At 39.7% G+C, this 17985-nt stretch overlaps 1 protein-coding gene across 2 annotated transcripts in view; it reads right to left on the bottom strand.

Annotated features, from left to right (window-relative positions):
- The window catches only part of UACA (uveal autoantigen with coiled-coil domains and ankyrin repeats), a 95988-nt gene that overhangs the window by 24620 nt on the left and 53383 nt on the right, over positions 1-17985 (bottom strand). For both annotated transcript variants that reach the window (XM_047074434.1, XM_047074435.1), the window contains exons 3-9: positions 15265-15353; positions 12279-12343; positions 11452-11509; positions 7195-7265; positions 6989-7095; positions 3590-3771; positions 2156-2193 (exon numbers count right to left, since the gene is read on the bottom strand). In XM_047074434.1, coding sequence (XP_046930390.1) covers positions 2156-2193; positions 3590-3771; positions 6989-7095; positions 7195-7265; positions 11452-11509; positions 12279-12343; positions 15265-15353 — 610 coding nt within the window. The remainder of the gene's footprint in view (positions 1-2155; positions 2194-3589; positions 3772-6988; positions 7096-7194; positions 7266-11451; positions 11510-12278; positions 12344-15264; positions 15354-17985) is intronic.

Raw genomic sequence — 17985 nt, 5'->3', positions numbered from 1 at the left:
CATCTACATAATAGTTTAGAAAGCTATGGTCTTCCTTTTTGAGAGCTTTAAAAAAAAAACAAAACTAATACTTTAATTCTCCCAGGTTTTTTTTTTATATTTTGTATTATTTGTCGAGTTTTGTTTCACCAGGTGTTTTAACTACCACTCTAATGAGAGGGGCAAGGTCCCATTAGACAGATATTTCATACCCATGATTTGGTCCAAACTACATTTCTAGCCTCATTCCTTCCAGCAAAGGACAGTTCCTCATGTGAGATCTGACCTGCTCCCTCATTCTACCTTCACCCCCGCCTTCCTTTCAGAGGGCCCTTCATCATCTGACATCTGCTTACCTCGCCAGCCTCTTCTCCTCCTCGGTCAAGTGCATTATCGCTCCTCCACTCTGACCTTCTACTGCCCCGTGGACATGTTCAACATGTTCCTGTATCAGGGGCTGGCACCTGCCCTTCCCTCTGCCCGTGAGGCTTCTCCTACAGAGCCCTTGTGGCTTCCTTCTCGCTTCCTTCAGACCTCTGATCAAATGTCACTTCCTGAGAGAGGCCTTTGCTGGCCACACCATCTAAAATAGCTTCCTGCCCTCTCCTTCTTCATCCCCTAATCCCGTTCCACTTTCCTTCAAAGTGTATGCCAGGATGCTAACTACTAGTATTTGCTTGGTTTTCATTTCTCTCCCTAGGCGGGGAGCAACGCGAGTCAGGGACTTCGCACAGCACTATGATTCCATGGCACTTAGGACAGTAATTGGCATATAGTAGGTGCCTCACAGATGTCTGTTAAGCAAACAACTGAAGAAGTCTTATTTTGAAAACTATACTGTGGTCTTCTTGATAACAGGGATTAGCTGTCCCTTAGTTCAGGAACAAATCCTGTTTACAGCAGATATTTTTAAATGTATTCAATAAGTAACGCGAATAAGTGAGTTTTACTGTTCCTAGCAGAATATTAACTCCATGCATTCACTTAGATAACTCCTAGAGCACTAAACAGAATACCATTCCCACATTAATATTTGACAATTCTTTATCTTAACTATCTCTGTAATTCAGAAATCACTTTGGTCTGATCCCATGTAAGATGGCTGATACAGACATAACAGGGTACAGTTTGTTTTTTCACTCCACTCCCACTTAGGTTGCGTGAGGAATGGAAGAGAAGGGTGAAATGGCTGCTCCAGATGGAAAGGTAAAGTGACGGCAGACGTGACCCATGCGTGAAGTATGACTTAATTCTGATGGGTGGAAAAGGAGAACATGCGTTAATGTAGCTTTCGGATTCTGGTGAGAGGAAGAGAAATGATGTTCAGAGAGAATGATGATCAGGACTTCTCAGAGGGTACCTGAGGCCTCTCTCCGGGGTTCGCAAGTGCTCAGGCTCCTCTCACTAGAGAAAAGCAGAAAGCCTGGAAGGGAACAGCCAACAGAAAAGGACAGCTGCCTACGCTAGCTTTGAGCAAGTCGGTGACCGCGCAATACGCCAGCCCCCTTACTCTAACCTAAAGAGATCAGGGGAAAACAGGAAGACATCTACTGAGACGGGGACACAAAACCAGGGTGACACGGTGTTTTGATAACAAGTTAGTACAAAGTATGAATTATCTCATGCATTGTATCTCAAAGTCCTCGTTAAATACCGATAAGGCGAAAACAAAAAGCGCAAAAAAGCAGAATAGTAACAGTGGTATTGAAATCACAATATATAATTAGTTTTGAATTCTGTTTTCTTCATTTCTTACTGCATTAGAAGAATTTCCCGTAACAGTAAACATTTCGCTCTCTTATTAAGGGAGAGTAGAGGAAACTGTTAATGCCCTACCAGGCTAAAACTCATCATTTAAGAATCTCCACAAGGTACAATATCTCATATTTGAAAGGGCTGGAGGCTCAAGGCTGGCAATCAGGAGGTGATTTATTTCCCACTGGATATATTCACTGTATGACTGTATCACTGTAATTGAGATTCACTGTCTCAAGCTGAGTGATTGTATCAAAGCCTCAGGATCTAAATATCTGGGTTCTACAGGGGCATGATTAACTGAGGAGAGCGAATAGCATGCACTTAAACTCAAAACAGTTATGTATAATCACTAACCTCTAAACACTTTACTGAAATTGAACAATATATATAATTTTTAAAAAATAAAATGAAGACCTACCTGTTGTAAAGATGGTCCTTTCTTCCAAAGTTCTCTTCCTGAAGATTTAAAGAGAGAGAGAGAGGAGAAAGAGGAATAGTAAAATGGCAGGTTAACTTGGATAGATTACAGACTATGGATTCCCTAACACACAACGGAGTCATTAAAGAAATCAGTTTTAAGTTTCCTCTAAAGCTTGCTACTTCACAGGTAAAGTGACAGGGACCTATTTTTTACCTGCATTTTTTTCTTTTCTTTTTTTTTTTTGCTATGACTATGTCCAGGTAGATAATATTCAATGCTAGGAAGTAGAGGCAATTGCAAAATGCGAAATTTTAAACACTTTTAAATTGGAAGGTAATTTGTCAATATATATCAAAAGCTTAGAGAAATGTGTATATCCTGAGACCCATGATTCAATTTCTAGGAACTGATCCTAAGACTTATAAAAATATGCTAAAACATTTATGCATAATGACAGTCACTGAATTGTTATGCATATTAGTAAAAACTATAAACTTAAATGACACATACAGAAAATTGCTTAATTAAATCAAACTTAAATATATGGAATTTTAGGGGCACCTGGGTGGCTCAGTCAGTTAGGCATCCGACTTCGGCTCAGGTCATGATCTCATGGTTCATTGAGTTCAAGCCCTGCGTCGGGCTCTGTGCTGACAGCTCAGAGCCTGGAGCCTGCTTTGGATTCTGTGTCTCCCTCTCTCTCTTTGCCCCTTCCTCACTCATGCTCTGTCTGTCTCTCTCAAAAAAAATAAATATTAAAGAACATATGTGGAATTTTATGCATTAATAAAAATCACAATATAGACAAAATGTTTATCTAGGAGGGAAAACTCTTCAACATTTATTACACAAAAAATAACCTGCAGCTCACTGTAAGTGAGCTTAATTTTACGCATAGGCAAAAGACTGAAAGGCTATTCCTCAAAATAGTAATAAGGAGTCTTCAATGGTAGGATGAGTAACTAATTCTACTTGTGCTTTTCTGTATTTCCCAATTTCTCTTTCATAAAGATAGAGAAATACTTGGTACAGGTATCTGAGAAATATTGGTTGAATATTTTATATACATGTTTAAACAAGGATTCTTTGTTTAAAACTTTTTAAGTAGAAAAGGTCAGCGCTACAGCCCTCCTCATCAAAAAAATACATATATACTAGTAAAACGCACTTGATTTGGCTCTTTCTCCTCATTGAACTTACTCCACAGAACGGGGTTTACTCAATCAACTGGCCAATATATGCACCAAACACACTGCTCCAAACAAGTGACTGCTAAAATCAAATACGCAAAGCTGCGGAACAGAGGGAGACAGACCAATGACGTGCATCATGAAGTAAGGTTTTGCTTCTTACAAACCGTGGTTCCACCATCTAAATCTTTCAAGGCTGCTCTTTATTAAGCTAGACATTTCTAGTTACTTTGCTACCTACCTTTGTTGGTATTTTCCGATGCAGTCTTCAGTAAACTTAGGATGTCCAGATTGTCACCAATTCTTGCGTAGTAAGAGCTGTCATGGCCCAGGGCATCCAGCAAGCTTACATCAGCACCATTTTTGATTAAGACTTCTACAGCATCTTTACAACCATACTCACAACCTAGCATGAGAGCAGTTCTAAAAGAGAAGACAAGAGGCACAAAAGACCTTGAGGAAGATCCAAGAAGATATTTCAGAAACCTTCCAGGGGCTCCCTTCTTAAAGAATAAGTATTACTTATTAGGGGCGCTTGGGTGGTTCAGTCGGTTAAGCGTCCGACTCTTGGTTTCGGCTCAGGTTATAGCTCATGGTTCATGAGTCTGAGTCCTGCATCAGGCTCTGCAATGACAGTGCAGAGCCTGCTTGGGATTCTCTCTCTCCCTCTCTCTCTCTCCCACTCCCCCCCACCCCGCCTCTCAAAAAAATAAAGGAACTTAAAAAAAAAAAAAGAATAGGTATTACTTTAAAAAGTCATACTTGTTATACATACTGATTTTACTTCATAGATTTAGCTTCTATTTTAACTTCATCACATTTACAAAGACATTTGCTGTGTGTCTTAGTTTGCAGAACTGAAAACCTCACATCACCTTACATACGCTTGTTGCTGCCGCTGCCGAACTCGCCGCAAAATCTTCCAAAACGGATACTGTCACCCATCCATTCAAAACCCATAGCTATAAACCCATGCTATGCGAGTCCCTTCATGAACTGAACCTTGTATCATGCAAACCTTTTCACAGCGTCCCTTCTACTCCAAAACAAGAATCAGATTCCCGTTCTGATTTCTCTCCTTGGAAGAGCTTGCCTTCTCCTAACCGGGGACCTTCGCATCCTCACACTTAATTTCAAAACCTGCCTCCTCTATAAACCTTCCTCAACTATCCCCATTATCATGGACCACCGTAATAGGATCATTAGCACTGAAACCCTTTGCAAATAGTAATAATGTAATTACACAACTGAATCATCATGGAGATGTGGAAGGACGCTGGAAATCATTTTGTCCCATTCCTAGTTTTATTGCTGAGGAAACTAAAACATAACGAAATGGAGTGACTAATCCTATGTCTAACACTGTCTTTGACTGTGAACGTTGGATTTTGTAAGGAAATGGACTCTTGCCTTATTCTGTGTATACTCTGTTTCTCTTCTCACTCCCCAGTAGTTGCTGGAATACAATTTTATATCCACCAGGCACCAACGTTTTTTTTTTTTTAATTAGGGAAAAAAATGTTATAGATAAGACAGGAAAATAAAGAAATACAGAGTGTCAGAAACTAAGATTTTACTTTATTTTTAAAGCCATCTGCTACCTAGCCTATTTAATACACATTGCCCTACCTTACTCTGTGTGTGTGTGTGTGTGTGTGTGTGTGTGTGTGTGTGAGAGAGAGAGAGAGAGAGAGAGAGAGAGACAGAAGACAGAGAGAGAGACAGAGAGAGAGAGAGAGAGAGAGAGACATTCAAGTGCTTGGGAAAATATAAGATTAAAAAATAATAATAACATGGATCAACCAGATCATCCCTCTCTGATCCTAAACTTTATTTTTAAACCAAATGTTCTTAGTCATGCTTAGAACCAGATTATGGTATCTGCAAAAACAAAGTAATGCAAAAAAGCCACTTCCTTAATAATCACATTAATGATTTAATTGCTCAAGAATTTCCTCCTTTGAGAGGTCTGAACAATACAAACAAGTAGAACTATAAAATCTGACATCTAAAGACTATTTTATTATACTTATCTGCCTCTAGTGAAATACAAAAAACAGGATACATGTTTAGAGGAATAAAATTAAGTCAAACGAAAGCAAAAATTTTACCAGTCATCATTTACAAAACGCCAAAAATCTGTTATAAATTATTGTAATGCTTCAACTAGGGGATGGGATGCATTTCAGATACTTCGTTGTCAGAAGCGTGACCATGAACATGAGAATTAATGCAGTGCCACAATACACTAGACCTACAGGAGGGGAAACGGAGAATTACAGACAGAAAGGCTAGTGCACACCAAATAAAATGACATCGAACACAGAAGCAAAAATAAATGCAGGGAACCTCGGGGTACAGAAAGGAACTCGGTTTCAGAGAAGGAGACAGCACTATGCCCAGGCGGGGTAAGGAGAGGGAGCACGTTGGGGAAGTCTAAAGAGAAAAACGGCAAGCTCCAGGACACCCAAGAACCTTTACTCTCAAAAGATTCACTAACGAAGAAGCAGACTGTAGATGTAATTTTTTATTCCTCTCCCCCATATCTTATTTGAGCACATTTCTCATTGAAAATTGTTTTAAAACTTTTTTTTTTTTTTTTTGGTTCGGTCTTACATATTAATCCTTTATTTTTTTTTTGATGGCGCATCATTAATTTTTTTTAATGTTTGTCTGTTTATTTATTTTAAATATAATTTATTGTCAAGTTGGCTAACAGCAGCCCCTCTGGAAAACAGTGTGGTGGTTCCTCCAAAAATTAAAAACAGAACTACCCTACAACCCAGCAATAGCACTACTGGGAATTTATCCAAAGGATACAGGAGTGCTGACGCATAGGGGCACATGTATCCCAATGTTTACAGCAGCGCTTTCAACAATAGTCAAATTATGGAAAGAGCCTAAATGTCCATCCACTGACAGATGGATACAGAAGATGTGGTTTATATATACAGTGGAATACTACTTGGCAATGAGAAAGAATGAAGTCCTGCCATTTGCAGCAACGTGGATGGAACCGGAGGGTATGATGCTAAGTGAAATAAGTCAGAGAAAGATCTGTTTTCACTCATATATAGAACTTGAGAAACTTAAGAAGACTTTAAAATAGGGGCAGTGCTTGGTGGCTCAGTCAGTGAAGCAACTGACTCTTGATTTCGGCTCAGGTCACGATCTTGCAGTTTGTGGTATCGAGCCCCTCATCAGGCTCCGTGCTGACAGTGCAGAGCCTGCTTGGGATTCTCTTTCTCTCCCTCTCTCTCTACCCCACCCCCTCTCTCTCTCTCTCTCTCTCTCTCTCAAAATAAATAAATAAATAATAAATAAATAAAAATTCTTAAAAAAATAAAGTAAAAATAAAATAAATAAGTGGGACATGATTCCTCTTTCTTCAGTTTTCTGACCTGAACACAGGCTCCAATCACTGCTTGTATTCCACATTTACCCTGTCATCTTCCCCTATTTCCCTCTCCTTCCTTCATTAGACTCTGGGGAAAAAAGGGGACAAAAAAAAAAAAGAAGTAGGTGCTAATTCCAGGAAGGGGAGATCTAAGGGGGAACGGAAAGGCCAAGGCACAGTGGCAGAGTTTCAGAGTCGCTGCAAATCCAGCTGGAGTCTGCAGAGCTGTGATAAAAGGGTTACCTGTTTTGTTTGTCTCTGGAATTAATATCCGCCCCTTTATCTATCAGCATTTGACAAATTGTTGGCCTACACATCTGAGTGGCCAGAACCAGTGGTGTCCGCCCATCCTAAGCAACAAGAAAAATAAAACAGCATCAAAACAACAAATCTCCCAAAGCATAAAAGGCAGAATACTTGGATTGAAATGAGAATATAAACTGACTTACTACATCTTTGGCATTCACTGAGGCCCCGTGGTCACAAAGCAGCTGAATGCTAGAGGGACAGTCGGCCATGGCTTTGAGGAACAGAGGAAAATGATAAATGGTGAACATCTGGTGGTAAGACACATGGTGCTTTGCTACGTCCATAAAAGGCGTAAGTTCTTCCATTTCTAAACTACCGAGCTTCACGTCAGCTGCTCTCAGTTTAGTACAAGTACCCATTTTCTCTCTGAAAATGGATTAGACAAGATCATTTCATAAATGTTGTATAATGTATTGGGACTAAGGAATATTGTCACCCTTGCAGAAGACAACATGCTGCTACCCTACAGGTAAACATGGAAAATAAAAATAAATTTTCTACTTAGAATGTATTCTTAAATGTGGCTTAATCCTTGAAGGGTTAGCTCAATTATTTTTTCAATGAATCATATTCAGTTGTTTATAGAAGAGTCACAGTAAATAAGGTTTGACTCATATAATTCATATTTCCTTTTTTTTTTTTTTAATTTTTTTTTCTACGTTTATTTTATTTTTGGGACAGAGAGAGACAGAGCATGAACGGGGGAGGGGCAGAGAGAGAGGGAGACACAGAATCGGAAACAGGCTCCAGGCTCTGAGCCATCAGCCCAGAGCCCGACGCGGGGCTCGAACTCCCAGACCGCGAGATCGTGACCTGGCTGAAGTCGGACGCTTAACCGACTGCGCCACCCAGGCGCCCCCATATTTCCTTTTAAAAGCAGAGACTGCAATGTCTGCCCTTAATGATGCAAAGCAGAGTCACTTTCCTAAAAATTCTATTACAAAACCACACACTGCTTCTCCTCTGACCAACACCGGAGTTCATTATTTATATTAGAAAAAGAATTATTGTTAACTTCATAAAAATAGGATTGTGTTTCAACTCCCCGTGAGTTTTTATTAAAAGTTTTTATATTATTATTAACAAATACTCCCCATGAGTATTTATTAGGAGTCAAGACTAGACTATTACCCACAAAAAGTACAAAGTCAGCATTCTTGTGTGTGTGTGTGTGTGTGTGTGTGTGTGTTAAATTAAACAGAATAAAACCAAATATAAGAAAATCAAGTAAATTTCATTTCTGCTGTCTTTAATCCAGCAAGCCTTTTATATAAAATACAAAATCAGTCTTAAAAAAAAAAGAGATAAATTGAAGCTGAATACATTAATTCAGGAATTATAAAATTAACAACCATTCGGGCCCAATTAAAAGTAAGAATGAGGGGCGCCTGGGTGGCTCAGTCGGTTAAGCGTCCGACTTCAGCCAGGTCACCATCTCGCGGTCCGTGAGTTCGAGCCCCGCATTGGGCTCTGGGCTGATGGCTCGGAGCCTGGAGCCTGCTTCCGATTCTGTGTCTCCCTCTCTCTCTGCCCCTCCCCCGTTCATGCTCTGTCTCTCTCTGTCCCAAAAATAAATAAACGTTAAAAAAAAAAATTTAAAAAATAAAATAAAATAAAATAAATAAATAAATAAAAGTAAGAATGAAAAAGTGTAAAGCATAGCAAAGGCCAGAATTACAATATGGTGAACCAGGAAAGTCAGTACTAAAGGTGCTATGGTGGAGAGTGACAGCTGTTCATCAAACTGTGGTCACCCTTTCTTCCATGGTGATAAAGTTGTGCTGGGAGCATGGCAGCTCACCTGGAGACCACAGTTCCCAGACTTCTTTGCATGCGGGCATGGCCACGTGCATTAGATCTCACCAGCGGAATGTGACAGGAGTGACGTGTGCTACTTTCTGGCTCTAGGGCTTAAAAGTGTGATTTGTACATTCCTCCGTGATCTTTCCCCTTCCTGTTAGCAGGAAAACACAAGTGCCTGCTATCAGCTTCAGCCTTATAGATGAGGACGACACCCTAGGCAACAGCAGAACTGCAAAGTGGAAGACATCTGGGTCCCTGAATGACCATATGGTACAGAGGCACAAGCCAATCTGAACACCAGGACTATGACACGAGAGAAAGCAATTGCTAGGTTGTTGGTTTTTTTAAGCCACTGTTATGTTATGGTGCCTTTGTCACAGCAGCCTAGTCTTAGCCCTAACTAAGACAAAAACTGCTATCAGGAGTTAGGTGCTATTACAACAAATACCTAAACGACATGGCACTGGCTTAGTGGCTGGATACCAGGTGGCGAATAAACATATTTCAGGCTAGAGGTCTTGTGATTTTTCTCATGCTGTGGCAAAACATTTGAAAGAGCTATCATCCATGATAGAAGCGTATCATGTGGCTACGGAGCCTTTCCAGGTGACTACTGAAGGGGTACCGTGTGTCTATGGAGCCCTTCTAAGTGAAGCAATAGAAAAGGGCCAAAATTTTGGTGCATGTTGGCAGCTGCTTACTACTTTTGGTGAGGTATTACAAGAAAGAGATGAGGTCAAGCAAGACTCAGCCAGTTAATGAACAGAGATAAAAGGGAAAGAGAGCATCTAGATAGCTGGGACCTCAGAGATGTGGGGAAGCCAACTGTTTCTCTATATCAAACAGCAAGATAGAAACTATTGTTGGTCACAGATTTTCTCAAGGACTTCCCAATAAGGAGAAAAGAAAAAAAAATCTAGTCTTGGAATAAACAACATCTTAAGGATACTATAATCCCATTCAAGAGTATGATTTCAGATGGCTTAAAGGTGGCAGCCATTAAATGAGGCAGGGAATCGTGAGCCTACAAATAAGGACAAGAAATAAAGGAGGCTTAAGAACTTTGTGTCCAGAAAACAACTTCGAAGACAGACGTATGGAAGTAGCTGGTGATGAATAAACCAGAAAGTCCACCAAGGCTTTATAGGAACCGTACTACACAAGGTCCCAGAAGCCCAGTCTGCTAACACTCATGATTGTTCTAGCCCTTAAGCTGCCTCTACAGAGGACATGCTCTCTGCCGTGCAATTTATCTGTGACCCTAGAGAATAATGGACAAGGAAGAACCTCCCAGAAGGCGGAGCTAGGGCCTGTAGAGAACAATGGATAAGACATTTGTCCTCAAGACCAAAAACCACATAGGCATCATTGAGAGGCTCAACTGACAATCTATGTGAAAATGCTTTGCAAGTAACCACTATCTTATACAAAAAGAAAAGAAGAAAAAAATCATCGCGTAAAAAATTAGACTATCCTAAAGCACATAAAATGTTTTTAAAAACTATAAAAAAGGGGCACCTGGGTGGCTCAGTCGGTTGAACGTCTGATTTGGGCCCAGGTCATAATCCCACGCTTCATGGGTTCTGGCCCCTCGTAGGGCTCCATACTGACAGGCTCGGAGCCCCAGAGCCTGCTTCGGATTCTGTGTCTCCCTCTCTCCCTTCCCCTCCCCCGCTCACACTCTGTCTCCCAAAATAAACGTTTAAAAAATTATTTAAAAAACTAAAATAAAGATACCAAAGTTTGAAGGAAATTTGCAGTTTATTGCATTTTTCATTCAGACCACTTTCCTCTACTGCAGAGATTCCATAAACATGAAGAGAGAAGGTAGCTATTTTTCTTTCCTTTGGCCTTCCAACAAAATGTAGGAATGTCAGACTTAAGAGTCAGGCCAGAGGTCAGACTGTTGAACATTCCAAAAATACTTTCATACTTAACCTTTGCCTTGAAGACACCTAAAGGATAATGCAGATAAACTTAGATCCATAAGTATGCATAATAAACTCTGTGAAATTACTAGGACAAATCTTTTTTAAAAAAAACAGCACATTATAGAAACATGAAAATCAGCACTGAGACCTAAACCAACAGATATCACCACCATTAATTAAGAAATTACTACATGCCAGGCACTATTTATGATTTAATTAAAACCACTTACTGCACTAGCATTAACTTCATTTTGCAGATGAGAAAAATGATGTTCAGACATGCTAATTAGGTAAAAGTAGTTTTTAAGAAAAAGAAAAGTCATCTTCCCATTTCTCCTACCAGTTCCCCTGCTCCTCTCATAACACACACACACACACACACACACACACACACACACACACACACGGTGCCTGGAGCTCCTTGACAGCAGGATCATGGTTTATTTATCTTTGGACTTTGGATATCTAGCAAACTAGCCTGGAAACGTTGGCTGAATCTTTTTAAGCTGTACAATCAAATAAATTTCAAATCTGCATAAACAAAAACTTCGTAATGTTTCTCCGCGAATCATACAAATATATATGTTAAAACTTTGAAATTAATTTAAACGCCTAGCCGTTTCAACAAATAATTGCTTCTGTCCAAGCGCAACCTTCGCTCACCTGCGTCATGAAGTGCGGTTCTCCCCTGCAGGTCTACATGCTCAGTGGGACAATTGTACTGTTAAAAACACAGAAACTCAGTCATCTGGGAGAGTTTTACTTTACAGTTAAATATCTAGACTCAAATGAACAGCTGTTATTTAATCTTAAAATATTCCATTTATCAAAAAAAACTAAACGTCTACTAGACAAGCCACTAAATATTTTGACATGAAACAAATAACATTATACTGTAAAGTTGAGTTTTTCACCAAACAGGAAAACATATGGTACATTATAATAGCATGGGATGCAGAGACTGTTATTGTTTGGGTGTTTTTCTCACCAAGAGTTAAAATTTGAACTGAATCAGGAAAAACAAAGGAGGTCTGCTGTGAAACTTCGTGGCAACAACATTTATGGAAATGTATGGTGGGACCCTTTCCCACTAGTTCAAGGAATTCTGTGACTGCTTGACTACAAGTTTAACTAATGGCATTCATATCATATAGTCTAAGTGCCTGATGTTTATATAGAAATATATAGAGCCTATGTTGTATCACTTTATGTCACAGCCTAGACAACAGAAAACTCCAGTCTCCAGCTAATGTCAACAGGAAGGTCAAGCCTTTGTTATTTATTTTTAATACACCGAGTTATGCGATTCACTTCCCTCAGAGTTTCTGCTCTTTATTGTTCACATTCTTTCACAAACGATGGGAAAGATATTACATAAGTCAAAATTAGCCCACTATTTTCTTTGATCTCAAATTCCCAAAACACATTGAAAACACGTCTATTATTTGTAGTCAAAATAATAAAGCTGAAGTATTAACCACTTTTCCTACCTGTAGAAGTTTTTGTAGACACAATGCATGCCCATACTTTGCAGCCAGGTGAAGAGCATTTCTTCCTAGAAAAGAAATAATTAAAGACATCCATGAAGGGTTATTTCCTTCACGCGTGAATTTTCCAAAGAAATGGGACTCATTTTTCCAACATTAGTTGACAGGACACTTAACTTATCAGCACGCTTTCACTCAGGTCGATATTTTAATAAGAGATACTATACACACCAACACAATGAAGGGGGTAAGAAAAATTAAACATATAAATCCATAAAGAGCAAGAACTTTGCCATAGTCATCACTGTATCTCCAATATCCACAGTAGTGCCTGAGACAGAGAGAGTTAAGTCGGCACAGGGAAGAAGGGAGGGAGGGAGAGGAAGAGAAAGAGAAAAAGAGAATGGGGACAGGAGAGTGAGAAACATACCTAGATTTCTCATAATAATTCCAGACAGGCAGTGTGGACACTAAAGTGCAAGAAGTTAAGAGACCTAAATCAAAGAAACTAATTTTCAACTAAAATTCAAAGTTCATTAGGACTGTGTCTCTGAAAATAAGACAACTTGTTCAAATATAATGTGTATTAAATGTGAAAATTTAGCGGTGCCTGGTGGCTCAGCTGGCTAAGTGTCCGACTTGTGATCTCAGGTCATGATCTCGCGGTTTGGGAGATCAAGCCCCACATCGGGCTCTGCGCTAGCAGCGTGGAGCCTGCTTGGGATTCTTTCTCTCTGCCCCTCCTGCTCTCTCTCTCCTTCTCTCTCTCAGATACACAAATTTTTTTTTTTAATGTGCAATTTTAAAGGAAATTATCATCTGAAAGATTAACTCTGAATACTGATCCAGAACAAATTAGCAGTGAGTCCGGGTCTTTAAACGGGTACAGGTACAACATACTCATCCATACCTAAACATCCCCGAATTACAAATAAGACAGATGTGATGGTTTCAAATTTCAATTTGTTACTGTTCATGGACAAGTTTCCTAGAGCTTTTACACTGCGAAAATTGACAAGAAAAACTGTCACATTTACATGGAAAGTAAGAGAGAGTATGGAGTGGGACGGTGGGGGAAGGCACAGTGGTGACAGTCCCTGGTACTCAACAAACTGCCATAGAAACTTGACCAGATAAAAATGTCAGGTAGGTATTTCCTTAGCCAAATCCAGCCACTTGAGAGGACAGAGTAAAGAAATTAAGGAAACATCAAAATCTAAAGCACAACACTATGAATTACACCCAACACTATGAATGACACTATGAATGCCTACCCGGTAAGACCTGGGTCACAAATACCTCAAAACCCAAACCACACTAACTTGAAATCTGGTTATCTTTCACTTACGTTTGTACTGGTAACAAATCAAGGAGTTAAGATAAAATACATGCCATTTTTTAATTGAATTGTTATCCAATATCCACATCTGGACTACAACTGACAATGTGACAGCAAATGAGACAAGGTCCTTGCCCTGAGGACAGGACAGCTCGATGGAGAAAAATACTAAACCAAAGTAAATAAAAGTATAACTGGACAACAGCAAAAACAAAAGACAAAGAGTTGAAGCAGAGTAGGCTGGAATGCTGCACATGAGATGATGTCTGCTGAGCCTGGGAAAGCATCTGAACCTATCTTCTCTGAAGGCGGGAGGGCAAAAGTCACTAGATCGGCCACTAGGCAAAAATACCCAGAGCGGAAAGAACACAGACAATACATAAGAAAGATGCTTGTTTGAATGAGAATCAGCACAATATCTAAATAAAGTCTAAAGAGTTCTAAAGAGATACACGGTTAGTCTGAAATTTCTAAAGCTAAATATTCCTCCACACCAATGGAATGCTTTTGCAAATAATTAACATATTCTTCTGTTCGTTCAGAGGTGGCAGATAAATAGAGTTTGTTCTTCGATTTAGAAGCTGACACATCTTTAGGTGAAGATCTTCCTCACTAACTTACTGAGATCTCTCTATCCCTCTGCCTCCCTTCCATTTCTAAACACGATGCTGGTTTAACTGTAATGTATTTATTTGTCTATACACGGAACCACAGGATAAAATATGAAAGTTGTTATGGAAATTCTCTGTTCTAGGTCACCTCCTATATTTATTGAATAATGAAGTAGATCTGCAGAGAAATAAGCTGTCGAGAGAACGGAGAGCGGTCATCCTGAGAAAACTAGCGTGCGCATCGAAGAAAGACAATGGCTATCTTCACATGCTTAAAGGTCTATCCTGTGATGTGCAGACAAACTTAGGCTGTACGAGTTTGAAAGACAGACATGGGTACGACTACATGTAAGCAGAAGGCACAGAAAGAACCAGACTTCAAACTGTCTACAAAAAATTTTTTTTTCTAAATGTAGCTAACCAAATACAGCGCAGGCTTCCTTGCATGGCATAATGGTGAAAAGCAGACTCCGGTCACAGCTCATCCATTGAAGGACCCTGGGCAAGTCAGTGAATGGCTCAGTGCCTCACAGCCTCCCTGGGATGGTGTGAGGACAGAATGAGCTGGCACGTGTTCGTGTGCTCAGCAGAGTAGCAGGTGATGTGAGTGGCAGCTCTCCTTGTTATGATCATTAGTGGTAACGCTGTTGTTGTCATGAGGCCGTTAGTTCCCCGTCACGAGAAATGTTCAACCCAACGCTGAACCACCGCATGACAGCAAGAATTCATATACTCGAGGCGACAGGAGTAGAATCTAAATGGCCCCTAAAGGTCCTTCAAAACCTGAAATTTTAGGATTCGGGAACACTACCAAGACCAGCACTTGACTTCAGTTCAGCAACCCTGTCTCCGCACTTCCCTGTACTTCACCTCTTCCCATCGACGATACCTCAGAAGTAAACTTTTTCTTAACTATTTAAAAAGAGAAAATTAAGGACTTCTCTTTTTAAGTCACGTTCGGGTCTGATTAAGGACATCAGCAGTGGACAAGGCTTGTCCTCTCTTTTTGTTGCACAACTGACTATGGAAGCAAACCCACCTGCAGTGTCAGTGGTTGTAATATCAACTCCATGGATAAGGATGGCATTCAAACATTCAAGATTCCCTTTTGAGGCCACAACATGGAAGCTAAACAAAAAGAAAATATCTGTTATGCACAGAAACTACTAAATGTCAACTTAAATGTTACATCAACGTCACCTTTTATTCAACACACACACACACACACACACACACACACACACACACATACACGTTTTAAAGGCTACGTTAAAACACCTATATATTTTATGTCAGAAAAAGAAACCTATCACTTATTACTGAAAAACTAATTTTAACCCAAATTTACATAAGGAGCCAAAACGTCCTAGAAATAGCTCCTTAGAACCAATGGAATATTCCAATGTTCAAGAGTCTTAATAATAGAAAATGTATACAATAATACCGCTAACTCTACAGTTTATTTTTCAGTAGCAAAGGCACTGGTGCTAGAAGTCTGATAGATGCATGGAAAATTTTCTATCAGATTATTTTGCTTAGTTTCAAACATACTGAAACTGCCAAGACAACTCAAGTTATCGCAGAATGCTAAGGCCAAAGACAATCAAAACGCTTAATCCTTCTCTTTAGAATTATCAAATTAAACCTTGCAGAGAAAAGCCTTCAGGACAACAAAATAAGCAACGCTTGGAAAGCCTAAAAGTCATCTTCCCCAAAAGTACCAACAACTACCACCCATTCTTCCTTTTGTTCACAGACCTGTATGACTGGGCAAAGTTTCACACAAACAGGCATAACGGCACAAGCTTCCTAATAAGGCAAGTAAAGGCTGCTTTAAAAACTTACTTTAGATCATCAAGTATTCCAGATACAGTGGAAAATATCCCATTGTTTCTTTGATCATCTAACACTTTATTAACCAACCAACCTGTACAAAAATCTTTGGGCCACAGTAAGAACAGACAGCGACTGATTGACTATACTCCACCAAATCCAAACTGGCAGGTAAACACAATAGGGCTTGCTAGCAAAGGATTTTGAAACCGGGTCAACATAGAACTGAACCCTAAATAAGGACAATAACCACTGTGAAGATGCCAGGAGATAAGGATGTGTAAGCTCTCTGCCAGGTGCCTGGATACAGACAAACTCTGAACACGCTCTCAAAAGGGGTCTTCCATAATCACGTCATCTAAAAGTCTATGATTCCCCATTCCCTGAAGCCTTAGTATGCCTACTTCCCCAATCCTTGCCTTTATTCTAGGGAGAACTACATATTATCGAATACACAAATTCAAGATTTATTTTCTTTACAGTCTTTCTTTATAATCTGTCACTCTCCTCCTACTCAAGTATAAACTCAACAAAAGCAGGGATTTTTGTCTGTTTTGCTTCCTAGTACATTCCCCAGACCAATTTAAGTACCAGACAGATGACAGGCCCTCAAATATTTGAATAATTAAATGCCTGGAGTCGCGCTTGGGTGGCTCGGTTGGTTAAGCAACCAACTCTTGATTTCAGCTCAGGTCATGATCTCACAGTTCACGAGTTCGAGCCCTGTATTAGGCTCTGCACTTTGGGGATTCTCTCTCTCTGTCTCTCTCGCTCGCTCTCACTCTCGCTCTCTGCCCCTTCCCCACTCATGCTGTCTCTCTCTTAAATAAACAAACTTAAAAAAAAAATAAATGCTCAGAGACAAAATCTGGAGATAGGTTGCAAATTCACTTCCAGATATTACAACACTCCATCATGTGTCTCGACTAGTATTATTACGATGGATGTAAATGCAAACCAGACACCAAGCACTAGAAAGTAAAATAAAGGAGGTTTGTGTACAATTTGAATTCGAGAGACAGAGATATTTCTGATTAAAGGAATACGGTGTTCACAGGAATCAGATAAGTTCTCCTTACAGCGGAATTAAATTCCACTATAAATCTGTAAGATTATAAATCTCTTTTCAATACCAAAGTAGGGAATTATACCGTGCAATGCACCATTAGAACCTTTTGAGGAACGGTAATTTCCTTCAAGCAAACATTTTTAGTCTCCCAACAATCTTGGAGGGAACATTTTTTTTGTTTGTTTTCCTTTCTTAGCTCAAAAATTTGGAAGACTTCTTTCTTCAAAATAAATCAACTGGGGCGCCTGGGTGGCTCAGTCGGTTAAGCGTCCAACTCTTCATCCTGGCTCAGGTCATGATCTCATGGTTCATGAGTTTCCGAGGCCTGTGTTGGGCTCTGCCTGTTTGGGATTCTCTCTCTCCCTCTCTCTCTCTCTCTCCCCTGCTCACTCGCTCTCTCTCTTTCTCTCTCTCTCTCAAAATAAATAAATAAACTTAAAAAAAAAAAAAAAAGGAAAAACAGATCAACATTACACTGATGATGTACCAAAGGGCAGAATTCACAACAAATCTACAATGCATTATTAATGCAGATGTGCTATAAATAGCACACTTCAGAAAGAAGACATATCGATCACTAACTTGTATACAAAGAGTCATAAAGGAAATCTGAAAAATTAGTTTGTAGAAATACTCTTTTTCAATATAAAAAAATCAACTTTAAGCTGTCTTTATTTATTTATTTATTTTTTTCAGTGTTTATTTTTTGAGAGAGACAGAGAGACAGAGCAGGGTAGGGGCAGAAAGACACAGAATCCAAAGACACAGAATCCAAAGCAGGCTCCAGGCTCTGAGCTGTCAGTACAGAGCCCAACATGGGGCTCGAACTCACAAATTGTGAGATCTTGACCTGAGCCC

The sequence above is a fragment of the Lynx rufus genome, unplaced genomic scaffold, assembly GCF_022079265.1.
Source record: "Lynx rufus isolate CCGP_SWC_20201006 ecotype Redwood Valley unplaced genomic scaffold, mLynRuf1.p SCAF_13, whole genome shotgun sequence".
In the NCBI taxonomy this organism is placed as follows: domain Eukaryota; kingdom Metazoa; phylum Chordata; class Mammalia; order Carnivora; family Felidae; genus Lynx; species Lynx rufus.
This window is presented reverse-complemented; position numbering and strand designations above follow the sequence as displayed.